At 34.6% G+C, this 25245-nt stretch overlaps 2 protein-coding genes and 1 long non-coding RNA gene across 3 annotated transcripts; 2 read left to right on the top strand and 1 right to left on the bottom strand.

Annotated features, from left to right (window-relative positions):
- Window positions 1-3601: 3601 nt before the first annotated feature.
- Window positions 3602-6534, top strand: LOC108367302 (uncharacterized). Its single transcript, XM_017621889.1, has 2 exons — window positions 3602-4508; window positions 4568-6534. The coding sequence occupies exons 1-2, from the start codon at window positions 4289-4291 to the stop codon at window positions 4765-4767; spliced, it is 420 nt and encodes a 139-aa protein (XP_017477378.1). The 5' UTR covers window positions 3602-4288; the 3' UTR covers window positions 4768-6534.
- A 3852-nt stretch (window positions 6535-10386) lies between these two features.
- LOC108367284 (uncharacterized) lies at window positions 10387-13019 on the top strand. Its single transcript, XM_017621874.1, has 2 exons — window positions 10387-11209; window positions 12717-13019. The coding sequence occupies exons 1-2, from the start codon at window positions 10823-10825 to the stop codon at window positions 12762-12764; spliced, it is 435 nt and encodes a 144-aa protein (XP_017477363.1). The 5' UTR covers window positions 10387-10822; the 3' UTR covers window positions 12765-13019.
- Window positions 13020-13258: 239 nt separating this feature from the next.
- Window positions 13259-13813, bottom strand: LOC108367294 (uncharacterized). Its single transcript, XR_001848234.1, has 2 exons — window positions 13720-13813; window positions 13259-13661 (listed from the first exon to the last, which is right to left on the bottom strand). It is a non-coding gene; the product is annotated as an uncharacterized LOC108367294 (long non-coding RNA).
- Between the last annotated feature and the right edge of the window lie 11432 nt (window positions 13814-25245).

Raw genomic sequence — 25245 nt, 5'->3', positions numbered from 1 at the left:
TTCGCAATATCTTATTAATTATTAATTATTAATTTTAATTAATATTATAAATGTGAAAGTTTGTATGTTTGGATGTTTGGGAAATCATCACGCGGAAACGACTGAACGGATTTGCATGAAATTTTGCACACAGATAGCTTATGACCTAAATTGGAAAATAGGCTACTTTTCTTAAGAGTTGCCACCTGTTAAAAAAGTTCATTAAAATAATACGCGGAAACGACTTAATAGATTTGTATGAAATTTTGCAAGCAGATAGCTTAAGACCTACAGTGGAAAATAGGCTAATTTTTTGGAAGAGTTTCAACCTGTTAAAAAAGTTTAATTAAATTAATACGCGGAAACGACCGAACGGATTTGCATGAAATTTTGCACACAGNATAATACGCGGAAACGACTTAATAGATTTGTATGAAATTTTGCAAGCAGATAGCTTAAGACCTACAGTGGAAAATAGGCTAATTTTTTGGAAGAGTTTCAACCTGTTAAAAAAGTTTAATTAAATTAATACGCGGAAACGACCGAACGGATTTGCATGAAATTTTGCACACAGATAGCTTAAGACCTAGGTTAGAAAGTAGGCTACTTTTTTTAAGAGTTGCCACCTGTTAGAAATGTTTAATTTAATTAATACGCGGAAATGAGTGAACTGATTTGCATGAGTTTTCACACAGATAGCTTATGAGCTAGGTTGAAAAATAGCCTAGCTTATGACCTACAGTGGAAAATAGGCTAATTTTTTGGAAGAGTTGCCACCTGTTAAAAAAATTTTAATTAAATTAATACGCGGAAACGACTGAACAGATTTGCATGACATTTCGCACAGAGATAGCTTATGACCTATGTTGGAAAATAGGCTACCATTTTAAGAGTTATGACGTATTAGGAAAGTTTAATTAAATTTATATGCGTAAATGACTGAACTGATTTGCATGAAAGTTTGCACACAGATAGCTTATGACCTAGACTGGAAAATAGGCTACTTTTTTAACAATTGCCACCTGTCTGAAAATGAAATTTTGCTCAAAGATGGTTTATGACCTGGATTGAAAAATAGGCTACTTCCTTAACCGGTTTTCCGATCAGAACGAAATTTAGTACACTTACTACGGATTTCGGAAGGATGGTCTTAGACTGAAAGTAAGTCCGATAACTCAAGGCCCCTCCCATACAAATTGGAATTTTCATATTACATACATATCTCTGGAAGTATTTGTGGGAGAGAACTGAAACTTGGTATAGTGATATGTATGTGAAATCAATGATGGCATTAATCGATTGATGTTTTAATCAGTTAGTTAATTCGATTAAATTCAATCTGATTACAGTTAATTATGACTAATTTCAATCTGACCAAACAGTTAATCGTAACCGCGATTAAAAAAATTATTTTTAATCATTAACTCTTAATTTGATCAAGTAGGTTTGGTGATTAATTAAGTTATGCTGGAATTTCCCTGTGCACACAAAGCAAGTTAATCCGGTGTGGCTAAGTCGGGTTTCCTCATCAATCTAAGCAATTTGGTGTGCATTTTCATTAAGATATATACCAACAAACGTTTTACAAACTAGGTTTGTAAAAGTTCCCAGTTTATGTATTACTAATAACAATAATTATAATTTTTTTATATTATGTGCTTTTTATAAGCGTAAAACACAAAATAATTACTATAACTGGTGTTTGGTTTCAAACTCGGACAAACTAAACAAATTAATCAGATTTTATTTTTAATTGGATTAACGATTATGTTTTAAATTAATTAAACGTAATCGCACCCAGCGATTAACGATTAAAAACATGTTATTAATCGTACAGTTAATTACGACTAATTAATTTTAATCGTCAAACCCGATTAACATCTTAATCGTTAATTTTTAATCGTTAATCAGATTAACAGTTTGCCAACACTGTGTGAAATCATGTTCATATTCACGGAGAAAAATGGACTTTTTGGAAAATGGGCGTAGCACCTCCCATACTGACTGAAAGTTTCATATTGCATATCTCTTCAAATGTTTGGGGTAAAGCACTCAAGCTTGGTATGGAAATACATATGTATGTATGTATGTGAAACTAATACCATACTCATGGAGAAAAATGAGAGTTATAGGAAAAGGTGGTGTGAGCAACTCCCATGCAAATTGATCTATGCTGATATCTCTGGAGGTGTTTATTGCAGAGGACGTGGAACTTGGCACCGAGATGTGTTGTACAAAATTAATTCCATACTCATGGAGAAAAATTTGCGTTATTCGAAAAGGGGGCATGGATCCTCCCGTACAAATTTACTGTTTTATCTGCTTATCTCTAGAGGTGTTCATGGTAGAGTACTGGACTTGGTACTGGGGTATGTAAAATCAATTCTAAATTCATAGAGGAAGATTAGGGTATAAGAAAAAGGGGCGTGGCACTTTCTCAGTGCAAATTGTACTTTTTCTTGCCACATATCCCTGGAAGTGTTTGTGGAAGAATACTGTGAACTTGGTATGGAGTTTTGTATACAAAATGTTTCAATTGCTCATGGAAAAAATGTGATTATTAAAAAAGGAGAGCATGTCGCCTCCCATACATACTAAAACCTTCTTAATACATATCTCTGGAAGGATAGAAAATCTTTCGAAGTATTTTAAATTTGTTATGGAGATTTATTTTATAAGTGCCGTACTGACAGAATAAATTTCATTGAATGGAAAAGGGAGAGCTGGGTTCGGCCTTATAATCTAAAGCCCTCTTGAGGCATTTGCTACAGTAATGAGAAGTGGTATTTTATCAAGGCCAGGTTACTAAATTTGAGTAGGAAATATTAGAACCCGCCGTGGCATCTCCAAGAAGGTTACACGTTCACGCGTCGCATACCTGGAACCATTTTAAGGTAAACTTAGAGGGATTGATATCTTTCGTAGGCCTAGCGCGCAGACGAGATTTTATAATTTCATAGTTTTAAACGGCCTAAATACCTTAACTCGCTTAAAAAATAACGAGCTATAACGGAATGGGCACAGAAATAAAATCTAACATCATTAAATTATTTTTCATATTTGTATAAAAGCGCGGGGTGAAACCTGCGGGTATAAGCTTGTTTACAAATAAATCAACTCATTCAGTTGAACGGAGTAAGCTTTTATTGTTCACAAATTTTTACAAATGAGGTTAAAAAAAGCATTTACTAGTGTATAAGAAAGCTGTGAGTTTAACCATATATGCATATGTATATGTACTTATATTTTTACAGTTAGCTCAAAAATGTTACTTAATCGACTTCTGCTGTTCTGTTGGTTAACATTCTGCTGGTTAACATTTACTGTGCAGGTACATGATCAAGAATTTGTTTTCAAGTTGATCACACATACTGCTTGTTAAAATTCACTAGAATTTACAGCTTCAATTTCAGTTTCAAGATGCTTAAAATTGCAACTTGAAAGCAATCTCTTGACCGTGTAAATGGCCGGTTAGTCGAACATAAAATTTCCCCTTTTTGCCCTGCTAAAAGCTATGAGGGTGCCACATTGTCAACGGAAAATATATGCAACAGCTGATTTTCACAGAACTATTGCTTATTAATTTCGTAAATTCAATTAAAGACTTTGTACAAAGCTAAAAATCAGAAGGGATTAAGTGAAACCGCCAGTTGCTCAAATGCTCAGTGTAAGTAAAACCCACATTACATTTGAGTTTTTAAATTTATTGTTTTTTTACAGCATTCGTTCCACACGAAACAAAGGCAAACGATGCAAAGTCGGTATGGTATCATTATTTGGTTACTAGAGACAAAAGTGAGGTAGCCAAATGCAAAAAGTGCAACAAAATCTTACAAACGAAACTAAGGGCTTACACACGCATTTAAAAACACACAATTCAAACATTGTGCCTTAGCGAGATGAACGTGATGAGTCGCCCGAGCATATTCCTTGCAAGCAGCAAAAGATTGTAAACTTTTTTCCAAGTAAAGCTTAAAATACTCTTGAGGCTATGTTAGCGCGAATGACTGCAGTCGACGGATTTACCTTTTCAGCATTTGTTAAGTCGGCTGTCTTGCGACAATTGATGATTTCAAACGGTTTCCACGTACCTAGATCGCGGGAGACGATTCGAAGTATGGTGCTTAATTACCGGAAAGGTATTCAAAAGAACGTTGTGGAAGGAATTCAAAAATTTTATAGAGACGGTGAAAGATTTAGCTTGGTATTTGATGAGTGGACGTCCATCTCAAATAAACATCATTTAAACATTAACATATTTTCCAAATCAAAATTTTAAAACTTGGGTCTAGTTCGTTATAAATGTTCAATGACAGCTGAAGTGTGTGTCGAAAAATTGCAAGAGCGTTTACTTGATTTTCAATTAAATCTTGACCAAAATATTGTAGCTATAACAACGGATGGAGCAAGTACGTTGATTAAAGTCGGAAGGCTTAGAGAACCATACCAGCAGCTGTGCTTTGCGCACGGTCTCCAACTAGCAATTATCGATGCTCTGTATAAAATTGAATCAAGACCTACAACACTCAGTAAGTACTTTGTATTGGTATTATTTAATCGTTTTTAAATATTTTTCAATTAATTTCAGACGAAGCTGATTGCAATTATAGTGACGACGATTTCGAAGATTTAGACGAAGATGATGGTCTTATTATTTATAATGGTAGTGAGCCAGTTAAATACACTGAAAAGTTTTATTTAAATTTAATTATTACAAAAGTTCGTAAAATTGTGCGTTCATTTAGAAAAACGTTCCACGAAAAACAACGCGTTGCAGAAATATGTTAAAACTGAACATAACAAAGAGCTGAAGCTTATTTTAGACTGTAAAACAAGATGGAGTAGTCTTTTACAAATGTTGCAGCGTTTTGTTTTACTTGAAACAAGTATTAGGAAAGCAAGAATTGATCTCAAAATTACTTATTTACAAAGTTCCGAAATTAAAATTATTAAGGAAGTTGTCAGCATACTTCAGCCCATAAAATGAACTATTGAAGCTTTATTCTCGAGAGAGATGAATTTACATAAATTCGATGTAGCGTTACACTTAATGCTAGAAGAAATAAAACAAAATAAATTTTTTTTAAGTAAGGTTTTACTTTCGGAAATTATTAAAAGAATTAAGCAGCGTCGAACGATTATGTCAGACGTTTTCTCCTTTTTAACGAATCCTATTAACATATATGAGCTGAAGTATGATTTTTGTAAATAGCCGTCTTTGCCTACAATTAAAAAAGAGCTTATAACTATACTTTTAAAATTACAGCCTGAGCGTATTTTTGAAGAAGATTTAAATGAATGTACTCATAGCATCACTAATGTAAACGAAAGTTTTAAAGAAAAATTTCATAATTTATTGAATCAATCTACTCAAACTTCCACAAATCGAAAAAGTTATAATTTATCCGACGTGCTGGTAAAAGAACTTGAAATATTTTGTAATGGAGGAGATAGAGGTTATTATCTTCAAATGGCTTATAACTTCCTTTTGACAGTTCAACCGACAAGTGTTGAGTCCGAAAGATGCTTTTCATCAGCAGGTTTTGTATGTAATAAGTTTAGGTCCAGATTAGAAGACTCCACCTTGAATGCTTTGGTGTTCTTGCGTTCTCATTTTAAAAGCAATAATAGTAATTAATCTTTTTTAATATGACTTTAGTTATAAGATTTCTTATTTTTGATTGTTTTTTGATGCCAGTGTTAAAATTTCCTATTGGGTCATTGGTAGAGCTTTCCGGCCGGTATATTAAAAAGGCAAACTGTGTTTCCTCTTTCTCCTACGCGTTTCGGCGTACTTCACGCCTTCATCAGGGAGTCTGATTTATTGCAAAAAAACAAAACATAATACACACAACAATTAGACATAGTTACATATGACTGGAAATTATACATACATATACATATACATATCTTTTTTATCACAATAGCACTTACATATTAAATTAGTGTAACTATTTACATTACAGTAAACGCAAAACATTTAACTAAACACTTTTCTTTTGTTGACGTCACTGTCTTCGCCCATCTGAGTTGTTACTTTGTATTGCCGTCCGGTACGCACAGTTTATATTGTCAACGTCCTCTTTAAAGTTCATCGCGGCCCTTATCCTCTCCTGTATTCGCAGACTCTCCAAAGTTAATCTTGTTTTTTCTCGTCTTTCCACGTCCAAAATTATGGTGTTCTCAAAATCTGCCATGCGTTCGCTATTCGTCAAGTGCTGTGCAAGTGCTGTTGTCTTCCTATTTTTCGCGTCTGCTTGGTGTTCACTATTTCTGACTCCAAGCGCTCGTTTAGTCGTGCCTATGTATACTTTGTTACATAATGTGGTCTATCAAATCCAATGCAAAGGTAAAGTCAACGAAAACTGTAACAAAGTATATATAGGCACGACTATTTATTGTGTGTATTATGTTTTGTTTTTATGCAATAAATTATACTCCCTGATGAAGGCGTGAAGTACGCCGAATCGCGTAGGAGAAAGAGGAAACACAGTTTGACTTTTTAATATACCGGCCGGAAAGCTCTACCAATGACCTAATTTCTAATTTTTTTTTACGGAGTAGAATGAAAATGTTTAGATGTTTTGTTTTTCTATTTTTTTTGTTTAATGTTTCTTTAAACTGTTACTTTCAAAAGTACCTGGTATTTATATTCTTATTTGTGATGTATGCGTTCCTCAATCGCATGGTTTTTTAAATACAATTTAAAAAATGAATTACCTTAATATTTGTCTGTATTAATAAATATGTGATTTTTTAAATCAGTTTATCGTAAATTTTAAATGGTTTTATTTATTGACATGTTTAAATTATTATTGAATTTTTACTCATTGAATTTACTCATAAACTTTATGACTCAATTTGAATCCCGGGATTTATCCCGGCATCCCGGGATTACCTAAAAAATATCCCGAAATCCCGGGATAACAATTTTCCTGATATTTTGGCATCCCTAATATGTATGTATGCAGATATTTAAATGCCGGTTTGCTATTCGCGCGACAAACTTTTTTAAAAACGAAGTAAATTAGTACAAATTGTTAGTGATTTTCATTAGAGTTTGAGTAACTCCTTTCACTAAATGGCTTTTAGTAACTTTAACGAGACCTTAACTTATTTTATTTATTCGTTTTAGTGCATTGTTGACAAAATTTTCCTGCTAAAAAATCTTTAGTTACACTACTTTATTTTATTCCATTTATTGTACATGTTAAATAAAAGCTTGTTTTTAAAAAATATTTTTTTTTACATTATTTTATTTAAGAAATAAATTTCGGGTTGGGTAAAAAATTTTTAATGGTACAGGGTTCTTTATTATCAATTCTGAATTTAAAATCCTGGCTGTTGAAATTCTGTTTGCTAAACTTCATTATTGCGAAGTGGTGTAGTTCAAAATTCTGTATCGTCAAAATTTTGTTTTGCAGAAGTATGTATTAAAAATTCTTAAAACCGTGCGGATAATGAAAGGTTATATTAAGGCAATGTTATTAAAATAACTGGAGTATGTATTAAAAATTCTTAAAACCGTGCGGATAATGAAAGGTTATATTAAGGCAATGTTATTAAAATAACTGGAGACGCTTCAAATTTAATTTGTGCAAAGCAGCGAATAAATATGCATAGATCGATGGCTGAGTGGAAGATCGTCCTATCTCGGCAGCCAGTTCGAAAACGCCCTATCTCAGAAAAATTTTCAACAACGCTCTATCTCTGAAAACTTTTCAACAACGCCCTACTTCAGAATTTCATTGAAAAACGCCCTATCCCAGAATTTGGTTGAAGAACGCCCTATCTTAGCTGCCGATTCAAAAACGCCCTATCTCAGCTTATTTTCAATGTATTTTCGTTTGAGATAGGGCGTTTTTGAACCGAATTATGAAATAGGGCGTTATTCAACCAAATTCTGAGATAGGGTATTTTTCAACAATATTCTGAAATAGGGCGTTTTTCAATCAAATTCTGAAGTAGGGCGTTTTTGAAAAGTTTTCTGAGATAGGGCGTTTTCGAACTGACTGCCGAGATAGGTCGATCTTCCACTCAGCCATCGATATGTACATTAAGGCAGCTCTAGTTTTTATGGGAAAGTTTAAAAATGCGTTCTTTGTTGAGCGCCGATCGGATATTTTTTCCTTTTTATTTGAAAGACATAACTATTAACAATTTTAAGTCAATCGCTTAGCGTTTTATAGAAGCGAAAATTTGTTTAAAGAGGTCAAAACCCATGTTTCTTTTTAACTTTATTAAAAAAGGATCAGTCCAGGTCCTTCGTCTTGACCTGCGGGCTGTGTCGGAGCCACAGCCGCTAAACTTAAACGTAGAATACGTGATATTAGTAAGATCACATTTAAGTTAAAAACTGTACATGAAACATTCGTTTTGATTGTATTGAATTTAATTTAATAAATCAATATAAATTGAAATATACAGGCATGTTGTGCAAATCGTACGATTTCAAATCGGTGCGATTTGCAAAGTATCGTTGTATATATATTGTAATCAAAGTATTAAATGATTCATATGGAAGCTGCTGGAAGCACATCATTTATGTTATATCGTCGAGCGCCAAATTTTTCCCTCTTTGTTATAAATCCTCCGAAATAGATTTTGTAAATCGTAAAATCATCTTTGAGGTAAAATTTTCCAGTGACGAAAGCTGAACTAGAAACACGAAATTGTGACGAAAATTATACGATTTTTTAACTGCCCTGGAAAATGATGGAAAATATTTTTATTCATACGAATCATTGCTAAAGCTCTGGGCATGCATTACGTAACTTTTACACGATAGTCGTTCAAACGATATTGACAAAACACTGATTCCTGTATTTTTGCTGCTTACTATCGCGTCGACTATCGTAGTGTCGTCAACAGTTTGAAAATCGCTATATTTTTTTTTGTGCAACTTCGATATTTGAAATTTTAATAAAATAAAAATTCTGAAAATATATTCAAGAATTCATTTTTCCCCTACTGTGTCAATTACCTTGTTTATACCGACACATAAAGCGCTTTAACCCACTTCGCCGTGATTCAAAACGTATGCATACACCAAATTTCAATACGCTCAGAAATTCAAAAGTGTATTGACCCGAATTTGTTTTCAAATCGGTTTTTTAATTCGGAAACAAGTATAAACGCATCATTCATTTGACGCGAAGTGAAAAAAGGCTGGCTTTCTTTATACATCCCCTTTTAAATTTGAATTATTATTATTATAAATTCGAATTACTGTTCGCTTCCATATCGGTCAACCGCGCAAGTTAGTTATTAAAGAAATGTCGTGTAAAAACAGCAGATTTGGTTTGCTTTTGAATACGGCTTCATCGAGTGCGCCATAAAGACCGAGGTATAAATACTTGAAAGAAACATGTGTTGAGTCAAATCAGCTTTTTGTTAATGCGGTTCTTTCGTAGGTATAAACAAGGTAAATAGCTACTGTAGCTGAATGGATCGTTTTCAATTACAACTTTGTTGGTCTCGGGTTCAATTCATAGTGATAAGGATTTTTTACAAGCTTTTTTTATTTTTATTTATAGCTTATTTTTATCTTTATTCTTATATATATTTTATTGCAATAAGATAGCTAAACAATGGTCGGTATAGCGGTCTCCAAAATATTTGTGAATACATTTTGTAAAATTTCCATAGATAGTGCTTTAGTTGGAAGATGTGGAGGCTAAGAAATGTAAAGAGAAAATAATGAATATTCTCTTTACAATAACGGGCGCTTAGGTACAGAATGTAGCGAGAAATATTGGTGATAAAATAACAGTCGTTTAATTTATTAGCGAAATTTAAAGCATATTTGAACGTTTACAATACTCTCTAAGAACATTTCTGTTAAAAAATACATGCATCTTTTAATTCATCGTCTAAAAGGACTTTGTAAAAAGAGAAGAAGGGTAACGACAACATCACGGTTCTGCAGTGGTGAGTTTTAGTTAACATAAAAATCGCATAATATACTACATAGGTCGTTTCAGCTGACCAAGTCTCTGATTTTATGTCGGTGGCTAATTGAAACATTAAAATTATGAATAATTAGTTCCTTTCGGTAATCCAAGCGCAATTTTCAGTCAACTTCTGATAACCACCTTCGTTAAGGAATCCAAGGAGGATATATGTATACTAAAAAAGCCGGAATTTAAGTTGAAGCAAACAAATTGATCGAACAAATTGGCTGAAATTACTGTCAGAAACGATATCAAAAAATGTGTTTGCATGTTTTTTCCTGGAAGGATAAAGGATTAAAGCTATCTCTTCAATTCCAGTCTTAAAAAAACTACTAAAAAAAAAAAAAATAAATATGTATGTAAATATGTACCTGTTTTTTTCCTTTAAACGACACTAATGCCCCTATTACGGTTTACAACTCAACTCCACTACAGTTGAAAACTTACAATTTGGTATTATCGATAACAACTCAACCTGTCAAAAAACTTTTGGTTGTATTTATATCGTCTTACAACTTTTTTGTGGTATTTCCGTTTACCACCCTGTACTAGTTCGGTTGACAAAAGTATCGAAAATCGACAACTCATTACTAGCAGTTGTTTTGAACAAATTTTTAAGCGAATATGGAAAGCGGGTAATTAAATTTTTATAATTTGTCTTAAACCAATATCTTAATCAGGAATTTCTTACAAATTTGTAGAAAAAATAAAGTTACAACGAAACAACAGTTTGAAAAACTAGTTGAGCTGATGGAGAAGCATCCCGAAACTGGACGAGGCAAGCAGCAAAAGTAAAAGCAAGGGATTGTGGGAGCAATTTGCCATAGAGCTAAACAGTTTAGGACCATCAACAAGAACTGCGCACGAGTGGGGACGAGTAAGAAGTAATCATGGAATTACACCGAAGGCGCAAGGCAAATTTAAAAAGGAAGCTTGCCAACAATCGCAGCAATATTCTTGCAACTGGTGGTGGTCCGTCGCAAGAGGTTTCTTTAAATCCACTAGAAGAAAGTGTTGCGGAACTTTTTCAGATAAGGGAACAAGTTGCACCCAGTGGCCGGGCGCTCGGTGTAGAGAATATACCACCGGTGATGGATGACGAAGAAATAGAAGACGGCTTAGTGGCAGCTTCGTCCATGGTTGATGAGCCCCAGGTAGCAAACTTTGAAGATCGGCCTTCTTCGTCAGCATCGCGTGTACAAAATCGCCGCAGAAGCTGCAATTTAGAAACTGAGCGTCTAGAGCTCCTAAAGATGCAGGCAGAAACGCAAAAAGAGGTACTAAAAAAAATTTATAGAATGGAAAAGACGGCGAACAAAAATTAGGACATTAATAAAAAATTGCTGCACATAAAGCAACAAAAATATAAATTGTTCGAAAGGCAGGCTAGGGAAGCCCATGTACTACATTTGTTGAAGGTAGAGGTTGAGCAATTAAAAATAGATAAATTAAGAGGCTATTTGCAAGAAGAGAACAGTTCGTGAATGGAGAACTGATGTTTGTGTGAGAAACCTTGAAAGGCTTTTAATTTAATAATTTGAAATATTTTTTAATTTAATTTTACAACATGAAGTAATATTTTTTTAATTAATTATTAGTTTTGCAATCCCTAGTTTTAAGACCACATGAAGTGATATTTTTTTTTTAAATTAACTATTTTGAAAGCCCAAATTTTAAGAGCACATGAAGTGATATTTTTTTTAAATTAACTATTTTGAGAAACCTAATTTTAAAAGCACATGAAGTGATATTTAATGAAAATTAAATGTAAGTTATTTAACCATTGAAAATAAAAAAAGACTGAATGAAGTACAAATAATTAAATGTGAATTAGAGTTTTTTATTTCTATTAAATGGATAACAAAATATTATTGCGAATTCTTCTGGTGGCTTCCTCGTCTTCTCTTTCAATGTTTAGGTTTTCATTGCTTAGTTCCGTACATGAAGCGGTTGCAATTTCTTTAGAAAGTTCCACGCGAAAGTGTTGACAATTATTATGCAAAGCGCAGCAAGCGTTCACAATTTGTGTAGATTTTGCTGGTGAATAATGTAAGCCACGCACAGATAAAATACAACGAAATCGGCTTTTCAATATTCCAATCGTACGTTCTACAATATTTCGAGCCTTAGAGTGTATTGTATTGTAGCGAGCTTGTGGTGAACCAGCTTCTGCCATGCGGAAAGGAGTCATTAAAANTATGGAAAGCGGGTAATTAAATTTTTATAATTTGTCTTAAACCAATATCTTAATCAGGAATTTCTTACAAATTTGTAGAAAAAATAAAGTTACAACGAAACAACAGTTTGAAAAACTAGTTGAGCTGATGGAGAAGCATCCCGAAACTGGACGAGGCAAGCAGCAAAAGTAAAAGCAAGGGATTGTGGGAGCAATTTGCCATAGAGCTAAACAGTTTAGGACCATCAACAAGAACTGCGCACGAGTGGGGACGAGTAAGAAGTAATCATGGAATTACACCGAAGGCGCAAGGCAAATTTAAAAAGGAAGCTTGCCAACAATCGCAGCAATATTCTTGCAACTGGTGGTGGTCCGTCGCAAGAGGTTTCTTTAAATCCACTAGAAGAAAGTGTTGCGGAACTTATTCAGATAAGGGAACAAGTTGCACCCAGTGGCCGGGCGTTCGGGGTAGAGAATATACCACCGGTGATGGATGGCGAAGAAATAGAAGACGGCTTAGTTGCAGCTTCGTCCATGGTTGATGAGCCCCAGGTAACAAACATTGAAGATCAGCCCTATTCGTCAGCATCTCGTGTACAAAATCGNAGGTACTAAAAAAAATTTATAGAATGGAAAAGACGGCGAACAAAAATTAGGACATTAATAAAAAATTGCTGCACATAAAGCAACAAAAATATAAATTGTTCGAAAGGCAGGCTAGGGAAGCCCATGTACTACATTTGTTGAAGGTAGAGGTTGAGCAATTAAAAATAGATAAATTAAGAGGCTATTTGCAAGAAGAGAACAGTTCGTGAATGGAGAACTGATGTTTGTGTGAGAAACCTTGAAAGGCTTTTAATTTAATAATTTGAAATATTTTTTAATTTAATTTTACAACATGAAGTAATATTTTTTTAATTAATTATTAGTTTTGCAATCCCTAGTTTTAAGACCACATGAAGTGATATTTTTTTTTTAAATTAACTATTTTGAAAGCCCAAATTTTAAGAGCACATGAAGTGATATTTTTTTTAAATTAACTATTTTGAGAAACCTAATTTTAAAAGCACATGAAGTGATATTTAATGAAAATTAAATGTAAGTTATTTAACCATTGAAAATAAAAAAAGACTGAATGAAGTACAAATAATTAAATGTGAATTAGAGTTTTTTATTTCTATTAAATGGATAACAAAATATTATTGCGAATTCTTCTGGTGGCTTCCTCGTCTTCTCTTTCAATGTTTAGGTTTTCATTGCTTAGTTCCGTACATGAAGCGGTTGCAATTTCTTTAGAAAGTTCCACGCGAAAGTGTTGACAATTATTATGCAAAGCGCAGCAAGCGTTCACAATTTGTGTAGATTTTGCTGGTGAATAATGTAAGCCACGCACAGATAAAATACAACGAAATCGGCTTTTCAATATTCCAATCGTACGTTCTACAATATTTCGAGCCTTAGAGTGTATTGTATTGTAGCGAGCTTGTGGTGAACCAGCTTCTGCCATGCGGAAAGGAGTCATTAAAAAGTTTGTAGAGGGTAACCAGCGTCGCCTATATGGAATATTTTAAACAATCTATTTTTGTATTAAATACTAATGACCAGTCTTACCTAAAATCCAGGAATTACTCTGTATGTTTCTCTGCAGATGCTCTTTCAAATCGCTTACGTTAAAAACAAGGGAATCGTGATTTGCGCCCGCATGCCTAGCATCCACATACCGGATAGCCATTTTGTAATCGCAAAGCTTGAAATCGAAATAGATGTTATGACCATTTTCTTTAAAAGTATTATTTGCTTTTTACATTTCCTGTTTAGATAAAGATGTTGCATTTCTTTTTTTGGTGAAATGATGCAAACGTGAGTTCCATCGATACAACCCACTACTCCGGGGAATTCGCTTTTTGAATAAAATGGAATTTTTTACGCGTTTTGCTCCTCTTCAGTCATTTGGGTTGTAATCCATTTTCCACAAATATGCTGCTCAATGATATTTAAAACCTCCTTAATAACTACAGATATTGTAGGTTGCGCCAGTCCAACATTAAATCATTTCCACTGCACTTTTGATAACTGCCGTCAGCAAGGAACCTGAGAGTTGCACATAATTTCAATATGGGAGGTACAGCCGTTCCTTGCACACGTTTCTGGAAATGTTCCTCCATCTCGTTTAGCAAAAAGGCAAAAGGATTCGAGTTCCAAAGGATTCGAGTGATCACGAAGCCTTTTTCGTATGCGCAGCACATCAGTTTTGGTACCAACATTTTTATCGTTGTAAAATAAATCAACGCTTATGTCCATTTTACTTTTTATTTAAAAAAAAAACGATCGTCAGACGGTTATCGTCATACGTGATTCATGCCCAGGTCGCAACCCTTCTACATGCAGTTTGGAAATAAAGTTTCTTCAAAGCAATTTTGATTTATATTCATATTGAAGTAATTTATTTAATGTAATGTGGAACGATTTTCCGTCATCCCTTGTCAAATTTGGTTTGGTGACAAACCGGTTTCGGCGTTGTGCCATCTTCACTGTAATTTTTCGTTCTGAATAGTTTCTGTTTGTCTGTCACTATTTATAGCCGTGTTAAATCGTCGTTGGTTCATAGATTAGGTACGGATTATATTCTTTCGTTCAACCATTCGTTCGAATAATATATCAGATGCTTTGTTTATTTGCTCATTTATTATTTTTCCGACAAACGTCTTTTGTTTGTATATCTCCATATTCTCTAATACGTTTAGGCGTTGTCCTTTGTGCTGTACATGGAGAACTTTGGCTGTCTTTCCTATTTTCATTGGCGTACAATGGTTTTCTGCCATATGGTTTGCGAAGTTCAATTCCGGGGTGGTAGAAGGTTTTAGCATTTTTTTGTTGTAGTCTCTTATATGTTCACGATATCTTGTTTTTATCTTGCACTCTGTTTGTCCTACGTAACTATGTTGACATTCGCAAGTCAACTTATATACACCTTGCTTGTCTAGTGGGTCTTCCTCGTTTCCACTATTTCGTAGTATCCACCCCACATTGTCCTTCTAAATGCTGTATTAATGTTATACTTTTGGAATACCTTAGCCAATTTATATGACGTTTTGCCCATATAAGTGTTGCTGGCACAAATGCAAGGTTTAAAATTATAACACGGATATATTAGGAAAGCGCTTTAATGTAAAATTGCATGTTTCTACGGTTTTGTACAATCGTTGTTTTAAGTCTGATTGGGAGTGGTTTAGTATCTGTAAATGAAATTAATTAAGGTAATCAGCCTCATTGCGCAAGGCGTAAATTAGGCTAAATTGTACGACCCGACAACATTGGCATTGCCTACTGTCGTGCTGAAGTAAGTAAACGACGAAAATCTTCGAAAACTTCGCAGTGCTGCCAACTTTTTCCGTTTTAATACACTAGTCGAGTGGAAATTTTAGGCAATGACGTGAAATTTTCGATACGATTCGACTCTCGAAAAACGACTTACATTCGATACGACTCACTCACTAGCAGATTATATGTCTTACTTATCCGTGTCATTGTACGTCTCTGAAATGGCGAAGGGCTCCATACAAAATCAGTTCGTCCAAATCACCGACGTTTAGATAGAGTAAAAATTAATTCTTAAGGTTTAAACAGTAACATTCTGCCCCCGTGGTTCGAATCGCCATCGAGAGAAGCACCAATAGCGTCAAGAACTGCTATCTTGGATGCTGGTCGTCGTAGGTTTTTGGAAGTCGTCTTCACTACGACTGATCGGACTTGTCCATAAGCGCTTGGCTGAGCTTCAGCTACTTTCATTGTCGTCGCACACTATGACTACGTAGCCAGCGCTTATTGGTTTCACCCTTTTATGCCAATTGCTTTAATTGCCAAGACGTTTGCTTTAATTGCTGCATTATTTGCCACTGCTTCCGTAGACACGCCCTTTGCGGAACGGGAGCAGTTTGTACGAAATTGGGGCAACCCAAAAGAAAATGATTCGGCGTGAGAGGGTCTGCGTCTGTGCTCTCAATCGGTACGTGGGTTAACGGGCGCGAGTTTACTAAGTTCTCTGCCTCTATTAATAAACTCCGTAACGCCACGACCTGTGGCGCGCGTTCCTTTAAAGCGAATGACAGAACTTTCTTGACGGCACATACCATCCTTTCCCATATTCTACCTGCAGAGGAATTCGCTGGAGTGTTGAAAATCCACTCAACGCCTCGACGATTACATTCGGTTGCTATGCCTTGCTCAACGTTCAGCCGTTCCTCTTTGCTGGCTAAGACGAAGTTAGTGCCTCTATCACTTCTGATTGGAACCGGTACACCTCTTCGATTAATACAATTTGTAATAACAATAATGGTAGCGACCCATCGTTTCTCTTGACGGCGCACAGAGGGCGATTTGGGGGAAAAAAATTTCGAAATAAAATTGCGCCTCTCAGAGGTGAGATAAAACAACGATTTTTTTCATGTAAATGATTTTTATTGTAGAATAAGGGAATATTACAAAGAAATGCGACTCTGAAGTTGCACAATTACAGGACTCATGGAAAGGACGAGAATCAAAAAAAAAACAGATTGAAAAAATAAAAAACAAAAACAGCATGACTCGTAAATGAAATAGAACCAATGTGGAAGTATAAACTTTCAAATAAGACCAATATCAATACAATCTATGGGGCCATTCCAGTGTTATGCGTGTTATATTTGTTACGCTAAGGATTTTTTGTTAATGCCAACAGATCTACACCGTTAATTCGATTTTCAAAATGTATGTGCCAAACTAAAGGGCTTGACCTTTAGATTTGCAATAAGGTTTTATATTTTTTTAAGAGTTGCCAACTGTTAAAAAATTATATTCAAATTAATTAATAAGGTTAATGAATTATGTGCATATTACAATATGGGTATCAATCGAAATTCTTTTGAAAATGCTTTATTTTTAAACTACATGTAGGAGGGTTGCCACCTGTTTAAAAAGTTAAATTCAATTTCAGCGTTTTAACCTTAACAGGTATAGAATAATTAATAATAACACAATCAAATTGAATATAAAGTGATATGATCAACAAATCGTAAATTAATGGGTAGATTATCGATAGCAATCGAATTCCAGTTGCGTTGCTAGTTGCCAAAAAGATATTACAGATGGCAACTGCCAACTTTCAACTGACAACTGCAGTTGCTACAAAGTGTGTATACAGGCGACTACATTTTAGTGGTTGCTGGGAATGTTTTTGGAAAGTGTGTCATATATTTTACTTTTTAATAATTTGAACGATATTAAAATTTGCAATGCAGTTTGCTTTTACAGAATATGGTGAAAATAACAAACCAACATCTTGAAATTTTAGTTCCCGTGGAGAACGCCCTTTTGGCGAAACAAAAGCGAACACTGATTGCAAATTTTTTCCTTTATCAACTGAATCACCTCTTTTAAAACTACCGACACACCCAGTTTTCCAAATTAGAGTCATTGCTGTGGCACTTCCTTCTGCGAAAAATCGAAGATGTGCGCAAGCTTGTATGAGCGGAGGTATTGAAGTTGAACGAAGTGGTTCATCTGTTTATTAATCAATTATACTACAGCTTCTTTTGGCAGTCCTCAATATGCTTTGAAAATTAAAACAAAACGATAACAAAAGAATGCATTAACTTTTGCTTACAGTACACGCGGTAGCTTTAGAGGATTGGAATTATCCTTTAAGTGTCGCCTGATTGAGGCCGCGTTCATGCATTTCTCTTCCTCCTAAACAAATATTTGTGATGAATTTAGCTTTATTGCTGTCTTTTCTTTAAAACTCTTTATTTTAATAATTTAATTTCCCTCGCACAGCTTGTTTACAGCCGCTTGCTGGTTGTTGAACTGTCAAATTTCGATTATCGATAACTCTACAGCAACTGACGGTAGTTGCCATTCGTACTACACATTTTCTTTCCAGTTGCGTTGTCAGCTGGCAACCGAACCGTGGTTAGGTTGCTATCCGTAATCGACCCATAAAATTAACCTAGCTAACAATGATAATTATATAATAAGTTCTTCATCAGAATCATTGTTAGAGATGCTCTCGTCTTCTGTTTCGCTTCCTTCTGCGTTAACAATCCGTCTATAAATGATACGGAAAAGAAGTCGTAATTTCGATAAGAATTACAGGTTTAAATGAACTTACCGTTCCTTGATATAATTTAGTGCGTAGTAGGAGAGAATCTATGCTTCTTTGCTAATTTACTACGTTTATCTAAGAACACAATAAATAATTTTGGTCACTCATTTATACTGCTCTATTGAATCAGCCCGTTTGGCAACTTTGGTATTCTGCGTTCCGTTTCGTTTCGATCAATCTTCGAAATTTACGATTGTACCTATTCTACATTTCGATCGTAGTTACGTTTTTCTAAGTTGCAAATTTGTTGATGGAGAACGTTTCGATTGTTATTTTCGTGGGTTTAAATATTAAAATTTTATACAAAAAAATTAAGTGAAATATACTGTGCATGATTGTAAGTCATCATAAATGAATTTTATCGATTTCTGTGTTTTCGCGAGCGGTAATACGGGCAATACGAAAAATTGGCTAAAATAATGGCAACCAAAAGGGATATTGCACGACGTTTTCAAAGTGGTAGTCCAGGCGTTTTTGTTTACATTATCTATAAATGAGACTGTGAAATGCACTGAATACAATTTATTCTTTTTATATAAAATTAATAGATGTATGCACATAGATACATACATACATGAAATGTGAAGCTACATAAAAAAAGATGCTTTTATTATTGCACTCCTTTTTACTAACTTTTTAAAAAGAGGTGCGTATGTTGTCGCGAATTCGATTTGCTACGGAAAGATAAGCTTTGTTCTTCCCCTCCTCCTGACGGCTTTCAAAACGGGATTCATTTGCACTCTGTAGTAAATGCAAATGTTGTGCAGTCCTTAAACAACGTTTATAATTTCACTGACTTTGAGCGTAATACAGTTCAAGATGAATTTCGTATGCCTCTTCCCTCATCTGAAAAAGATCAAACATGTCCCTAAATCTCCGCCTTTCAACTTCCGCATCAGCAATCTGAGACTCGTTCTCATCCTCAAGCAATAACGCCGCGGCGAAGGATTTCATTCTTATAATTATGTTTCCACTAAATTAAGAGCAAACGAAATTTTATTTTTAATTACAGTGATGCTAGATATATTTAGTTATTTTAAAATATTTACAAACTTTAACTTCATATGCTGCTATATCTAGTTTTGTGGCAAATATTTTTTTGTTTTGTTTCGATTTCACACATTCCTAGGCAAGCAGCTGATTTCGAAAGATGTTTCCTCTCTTCCTCTTCTTCTTTCGTTTCGATCGTAACGTAGAATACCTAAGTTTAATTCCAGCGGGCGGAATGCGGGAACGTAATCGAAATGCAGAATAGGGCTGAATATATCAGTAATTCGTGCAAGTCTACTCTTCTGTCTTGCGTGTTCTGTCATATTTTTACGATAGAACTTGTGCCACGATTCGTTGGCATCTTCGGCGTAGTATGCTAATGGCATAGGCAACATCCTAGCGACTTGACATCCTTGCATTAATAATTTGTGAACCGTTGGATTAATTCGACTCCACGGATAAGTTTCGTAGTAAAACTCATAAGTATCTCTACAGAACATTTCTAACTCATCCAATTTAAGGTCCTCCTTACATTTGAATAACGTTAGTATCGTGACAAGATATTCAACCCATTTTTCATTAATATCCGAAGAGTGTGCAAATTTCTTGGGATCTTCAAAACACTGACTTGACATCCGTGCGTTAATAATTTGTGGACCGTTGGATTAATTCGACTCCACGGATAAGTTTCGTAGTAAAACTCATAAGTATCTCTACAGAACATTTCTAACTCCTCCAAGTTAAGGTCCTTCTTACATTTGAATAACGTTAGTATCGTGACAAGATATTCAACCCATCTTTCATTAATATCCGAAGAGTGTGCAAATTTCTTGGGATCTTCAAAACACTGACTTGACATCCGTGCGTTAATAATTTGTGGACCGTTGGATTAATTCGACTCCACGGATAAGTTTCGTAGTAAAACTCATAAGTATCTCTACAGAACATTTCTAACTCCTCCAAGTTAAGGTCCTTCTTACATTTGAATAACGTTAGTATCGTGACAAGATATTCAACCCATCTTTCATTAATATCCGAAGAGTGTGCAAATTTCTTGGGATCTTCAAAACACCTGCGAGCCAAATTCCCGGTATTTGTTGTCCCATGGCCTTGCAATACCTGGTCCACCCTAACTCCAAAGTTCTTAAATTTTTTTTGCGCAGCCGATTTTCTTATTTTATATTGCTCTTAAAAAATTTAAACGTTTATTTTATTTATTAATAAATTTCATTTTTATAAATGTAAAAATATTTAACCCTTATCCTGTGTTCATAAAAATAAACGTACGTGACTTTAATGGGTCAATATTGCCCAATATGTGAAAGAAAATATTTTGATTATAATTCAAGTTTATAAAGTATTTTTTATTCAACAAATATAAAATTAATTCATGAAAGTAGAAAATTAAGAATTCTTAGCTTTGGTTTAAACAACTAATGCATCTGATCGATGTCTCAGAATGAACTATGCAAATGAATTTTTTGCAGCTAACGCATTTATTGCTATATTTTGTGCTGTTGGATCGATTTGGACAAATGAAGCAACGTCCACGTTTCAAATTTGTAGGTTTTTGAATTGTTTCAGCAGTTTCTGCGGTATTTTGGTAGTTTCTTACGACGGTTTTGGCTAGACTGCTTCGCGGGAGTGTAGTTCTGCGCGATATTTCCTGAGAAAGAAGTTCATTTCCGAGCTCTGGAATATACGACGTTTAAATTTTTTTATTTTTATTCCATTCAGGGTTTATTTCTCCAAAAATTATAAAAGCATTGTATGCGCTTATATCCAGCATATTGTAAAACAAAGACTGTGGCCATCGATTTGTTCTCCGCTTGCAAGTGTATGTCCTGATAACTTGGTCTAGTGTATCAACCCCTGACTTAGTTTTATTGTAAAAGTCTATGATTTCAGGTTTTTTTGTGTTGGCATTGATTTCAACATTATTGTGAAGTGTACTGAGCAAATATACTGCTCGATTCTTTTTAGGCACATACCCAACGATGGTGGTTTTGTTGATGTTATCAAAAAAGAAGTGTGCGTAATTTTCCGGTTTCTTTTTCAACTTTGTAATTTCTGCAGGCAAGAACGTTTTGTTATTTCGGACCGTACCAACTAGGGTTATTTTACGTTTCAATAGTTCAATCCCCAACTCGTGAGATGTAAAAAAATTGTCGCATGTGACGTTGCGGCCTTGCATNGTCGTTTGGGCAATTTTGACCCATGAATACAGGATAAGTGTTAAACATAAAAATACATATACATTGTGCGTACCTTGTACAGGTTTTCGAATGTCCCACGTTTTCAGTGACATTCTATAAGAAATGTTAAGTAGGTGTTCGAACGTATTTATTTCGGCATACCATACTTCCCAGTCCATACTTCAAAGATTCACCATCAGGGGTGAAATCATTGCTTAATTGTCCAAATTGGTGAGTGGTTTTTCTACAAAATGGACATCTACTCGTTGCCGTATTTTCAATTATCGCATTCAAGCATTTACCATCAAAAAGCGTTTGCGTTACTTCGTACGAAACACAAACATTTTTTCCATTAGATAAATGAAATCTATAAGGAGCGAGTTTCTCTATTTCATCGCTTAATTGGTTGTGTTCAGCTTTGATGATATCATCTGTTTCCTTTTCAAAGGCAATCCTCAATTGTCGACAGAATCTTACACTCTGGGGAGTTGGATTGTTCCATGACTTTTCACCAGATTTATTAGAACTTATTTTGATAATAATATAACTTGTTACCAAGAGAGATCGTTCGGACGCCTCACTTTCTTTTCCAGCATCTGTACATTTTTATGACCAGAGGAACTGTCGAAACCCACAGTTATAAAAAGCCTCAAATCGACCAAATATTCGCTATTCCAATCCAAAGCCAAAGCCAAAAGTAATAGAAGTTCAATTATTAACGAATGACTTATGTTTCATGTTGACCATGTTATATTCAATTTGATTGTGTTATTATTAATTATTCTACCAGTTAAGGTTAAAACGCTGAAATTGAATTTAACTTTTTAAACAGGTGGAAACCCTTCTACATGTAGTTTAAAAATAAAACATTTTAAAAGCCATTTCGATTGACACCCATATTGTAATATGTACATAATTCATTAACCTTATTAAATAATTTGAATATAATTTTTTAACAGGTGGCACTGCCTTGCTCGCGGGCAAAGCTCTTTTAAACCTTCTATACATTTTGTATAGGCGCGAGCAGAGTAAAAGCTCTCTCTGCCCAACGCTGATGTACATACATATGCATACATGTACATACATATGTACATGTATATGCATGTGTGTGCACCAATCTATTAATATCGTTGAATTATTTTATTATCTATTGCAAAACTTTATTCAGACAAGACTAAAAAGTAGAAAATAAATAATATAAAAAAAAACATTTAATATACAACGCTTTTACAAATGAAAAAAAAGTAGAAAATAAATAATATAAAAAAAAACATTTAATATACAACGCTTTTACAAATGAAAAAAAAGTAGAAAATAAATAATATAAAAAAAAACATTTAATATACAACGCTTTTACAAATGAAAAAAAAGTAGAAAATAAATAATATAAAAAAAAACATTTAATATACAACGCTTTTACAAATGAAAAAAAAGTAGAAAATAATAATTCTCAGTCCCATAGAATTTGTTTTGATAACTTTTGATTTTGAAATTTTAGCAGAAGTCAGTATAAACAATTTATGAGATTGAAAATGAAAAGCGTGGGGCGCATGCAATACAAAGCATTAGATTTAATTGACAATAGTCAAACTACATAACATAGACCTAAAATTTCTACAGAGAAAGTACAAATTTGAGATCGATTTTAAGCGGTCGTTATTCATATATCCCAGTGATTCCCAAAGTGGTCCACGGGAGACTCGACGGTGGCCCACGGTGACATGAAAAAAATATTGGGGTCCATGAGTTGTAAATGGCGGTCCACGAAAATTTATCTGGTTTCGATGTAAAGAACCAAAATGGTTGCTTGATAGCCTCTTTATTTAACTTTAATATGTTTGAGTGGTATATAGTGCTCTTGACGCACTGCTGCACTTGCCGTCACCTTGTGTTTTCATACGTGGGGAAGCCTTAAAGGCCACATGCATACTAAAAGGAACTGGATGCTGGTATGACAGTGAGTGGGGCGCGGCGAAAATTGCTGGCGGCAGAGATGTAAGCACTTGTGTCTCTTCAATGCTACAGGATAGTACGCCACCATTATCTTTTTGAAGAGACTCTATAATGTTGAGTTCACTGAGACTGAATGCTGGTTTGATTCCATTGCTGAGACCAGACTCACACATTGTCGAATCTTCACTGATGGCTCCAAAACTGATTCTGGGTCATGATCTTCGAAGTTAATGGAGATAACCTTCACTTTTCAGTAGGGGAATATGCTTCGGTCTTCCAGGCTGAGGTAATTGCAATACTCAAAGCCATGGACTACGTGGTGGAACATAGGTGGAGAGGAAGCAGTTTACGTGATTGCAGTGACAACCAAGCTGCACTTAAGGCATTGGGCAGCCCTCTATTTAAGTATTTCCAAACTAGTTCGGCAATGCAAGTCTCGACTAAAATATGATGGTGAACATAACGAGGTTGTTTTACTCTGGGTGCCATGTCACTCAGGAGTACCTGATTATGAGACATCTGATCATTCGGCCAGATTTGGCTCAGACCAGGCACTCCTCGGTCCGCAACCAGTTTTAGCACTCCCACCTTCGGCAATCGAAGCCACCATCAGAACCTGGGTGAATACTTCGCTCAGCAAGGACTGAGAGGCATCAAGGGGATGCAGGTGGGCAAAACTTATGGTGCCTTCAATCTCACTAGGTCTATCTAATTTTTTGCTCTCACTGAGCAGACGACACTGCAGACAACTTGCTGGACTGCTGACTGGTCACTTCACGTGGCACAAACACCCGACTGTGATAGGCCTAAATGACAAATCCATTTGCCCATCTTGTCTTGAAGAAGATGAGACGGTGGAACACTTTTTGTGCTTATTGCTTGCTTGGTTATTTGTCATCGATTTTTTTAAACTCGTTCTTTTCTCTATTGTCAGTTTCTGAATTAAAAGTTTGGCGTAAAAAGTTTAGCCGTTTTGATGTTTTAAGTTTTGTGTTTTAAAAATGTGATAAATATTTTTCGCCTCACTTTAAAACTCGGAGCGATAAAAATAAAAATGATGGCATTAATACAAATAAACTATTTTACATATACTCCACGTGCAAAGTCATAAGTGAGCCGAACATTTGATGAGTTTATGGTGAAGATAATGTAAATAACGCTAGCGCCCGCAGTGCTCTTAAAAAATATAACTCCTCCGAGCGAGAGAGTATTTTGATGTATTTACGAGCTCTATTTTTTAAAACCTACAAGTGTGTAATCACACACTGCGGGCGCTAGCGTTATTTACATTATCTTCACCATAAACATTATTATTATAATAATAATAAATATTATTATTATTATTATAAATAGAACATAAGAAAATATTTTACTTTTATTTTGGCCACTCTGAGTTTAGTTTTTGAATTCACCCGCGATGCAAATTTACATTGTTAGATCTAATTTTCACATTTCATTTTTTTACGAGCTTTGGAAATATTTAGAAATGTATCAGCAGGGGGTCCACCGAAACCAGTAAATTTTTGAAAGGGGTCTACGAGAAAAAAAAACAGTTTGGAAACCTCTGATATATCCACATACATACATATAATACCCTTCATATCAATTCTGGTCTATTACATGCGCCCCACGCTTTTCATTTTCAAAAGTTATCAAAACAAATTCTAAGGGACTGAGAATTATTATTTTCTACTTTTTAGTCCATTTATAAAAGCGTTGTATATTTAAAAAGTTTTTTTTTATATTATTTATTTATATTATTTTTTTAGATTTTTTTTGTGCTGCGTTTTTCTTCACATAAAAAAATTGTGTTTATTCGTTATATGGAAGCGAATGCGACAAAAAAATCAACGGTAATTT

The sequence above is a fragment of the Rhagoletis zephyria genome, unplaced genomic scaffold, assembly GCF_001687245.7.
Source record: "Rhagoletis zephyria isolate East Lansing unplaced genomic scaffold, Rhagoletis_zephyria_1.1 Rzeph_scaffold_00042, whole genome shotgun sequence".
Classification (NCBI taxonomy): Eukaryota; Metazoa; Arthropoda; class Insecta; order Diptera; family Tephritidae; genus Rhagoletis; species Rhagoletis zephyria.
Note: the sequence above shows the minus strand (reverse complement) of the source record. Positions and strands in the feature narration are given on the sequence as shown.

What these genes read in the sequence shown, in the direction of transcription:
- LOC108367302 (XM_017621889.1), top strand. Translation starts at nt 4,289, where the DNA reads ATGACAGCTGAAGTGTGTGTCGAAAAATTGCAAGAGCGTTTACTTGAT. An exon ending in ATCAAGACCTACAACACTCA is followed by an intron (nt 4,509 to 4,567) that starts GTAAGTACTTTG and finishes AATTAATTTCAG; the next exon opens with ACGAAGCTGATTGCAATTAT.
- LOC108367284 (XM_017621874.1), top strand. Translation starts at nt 10,823, where the DNA reads ATGGAATTACACCGAAGGCGCAAGGCAAATTTAAAAAGGAAGCTTGCC.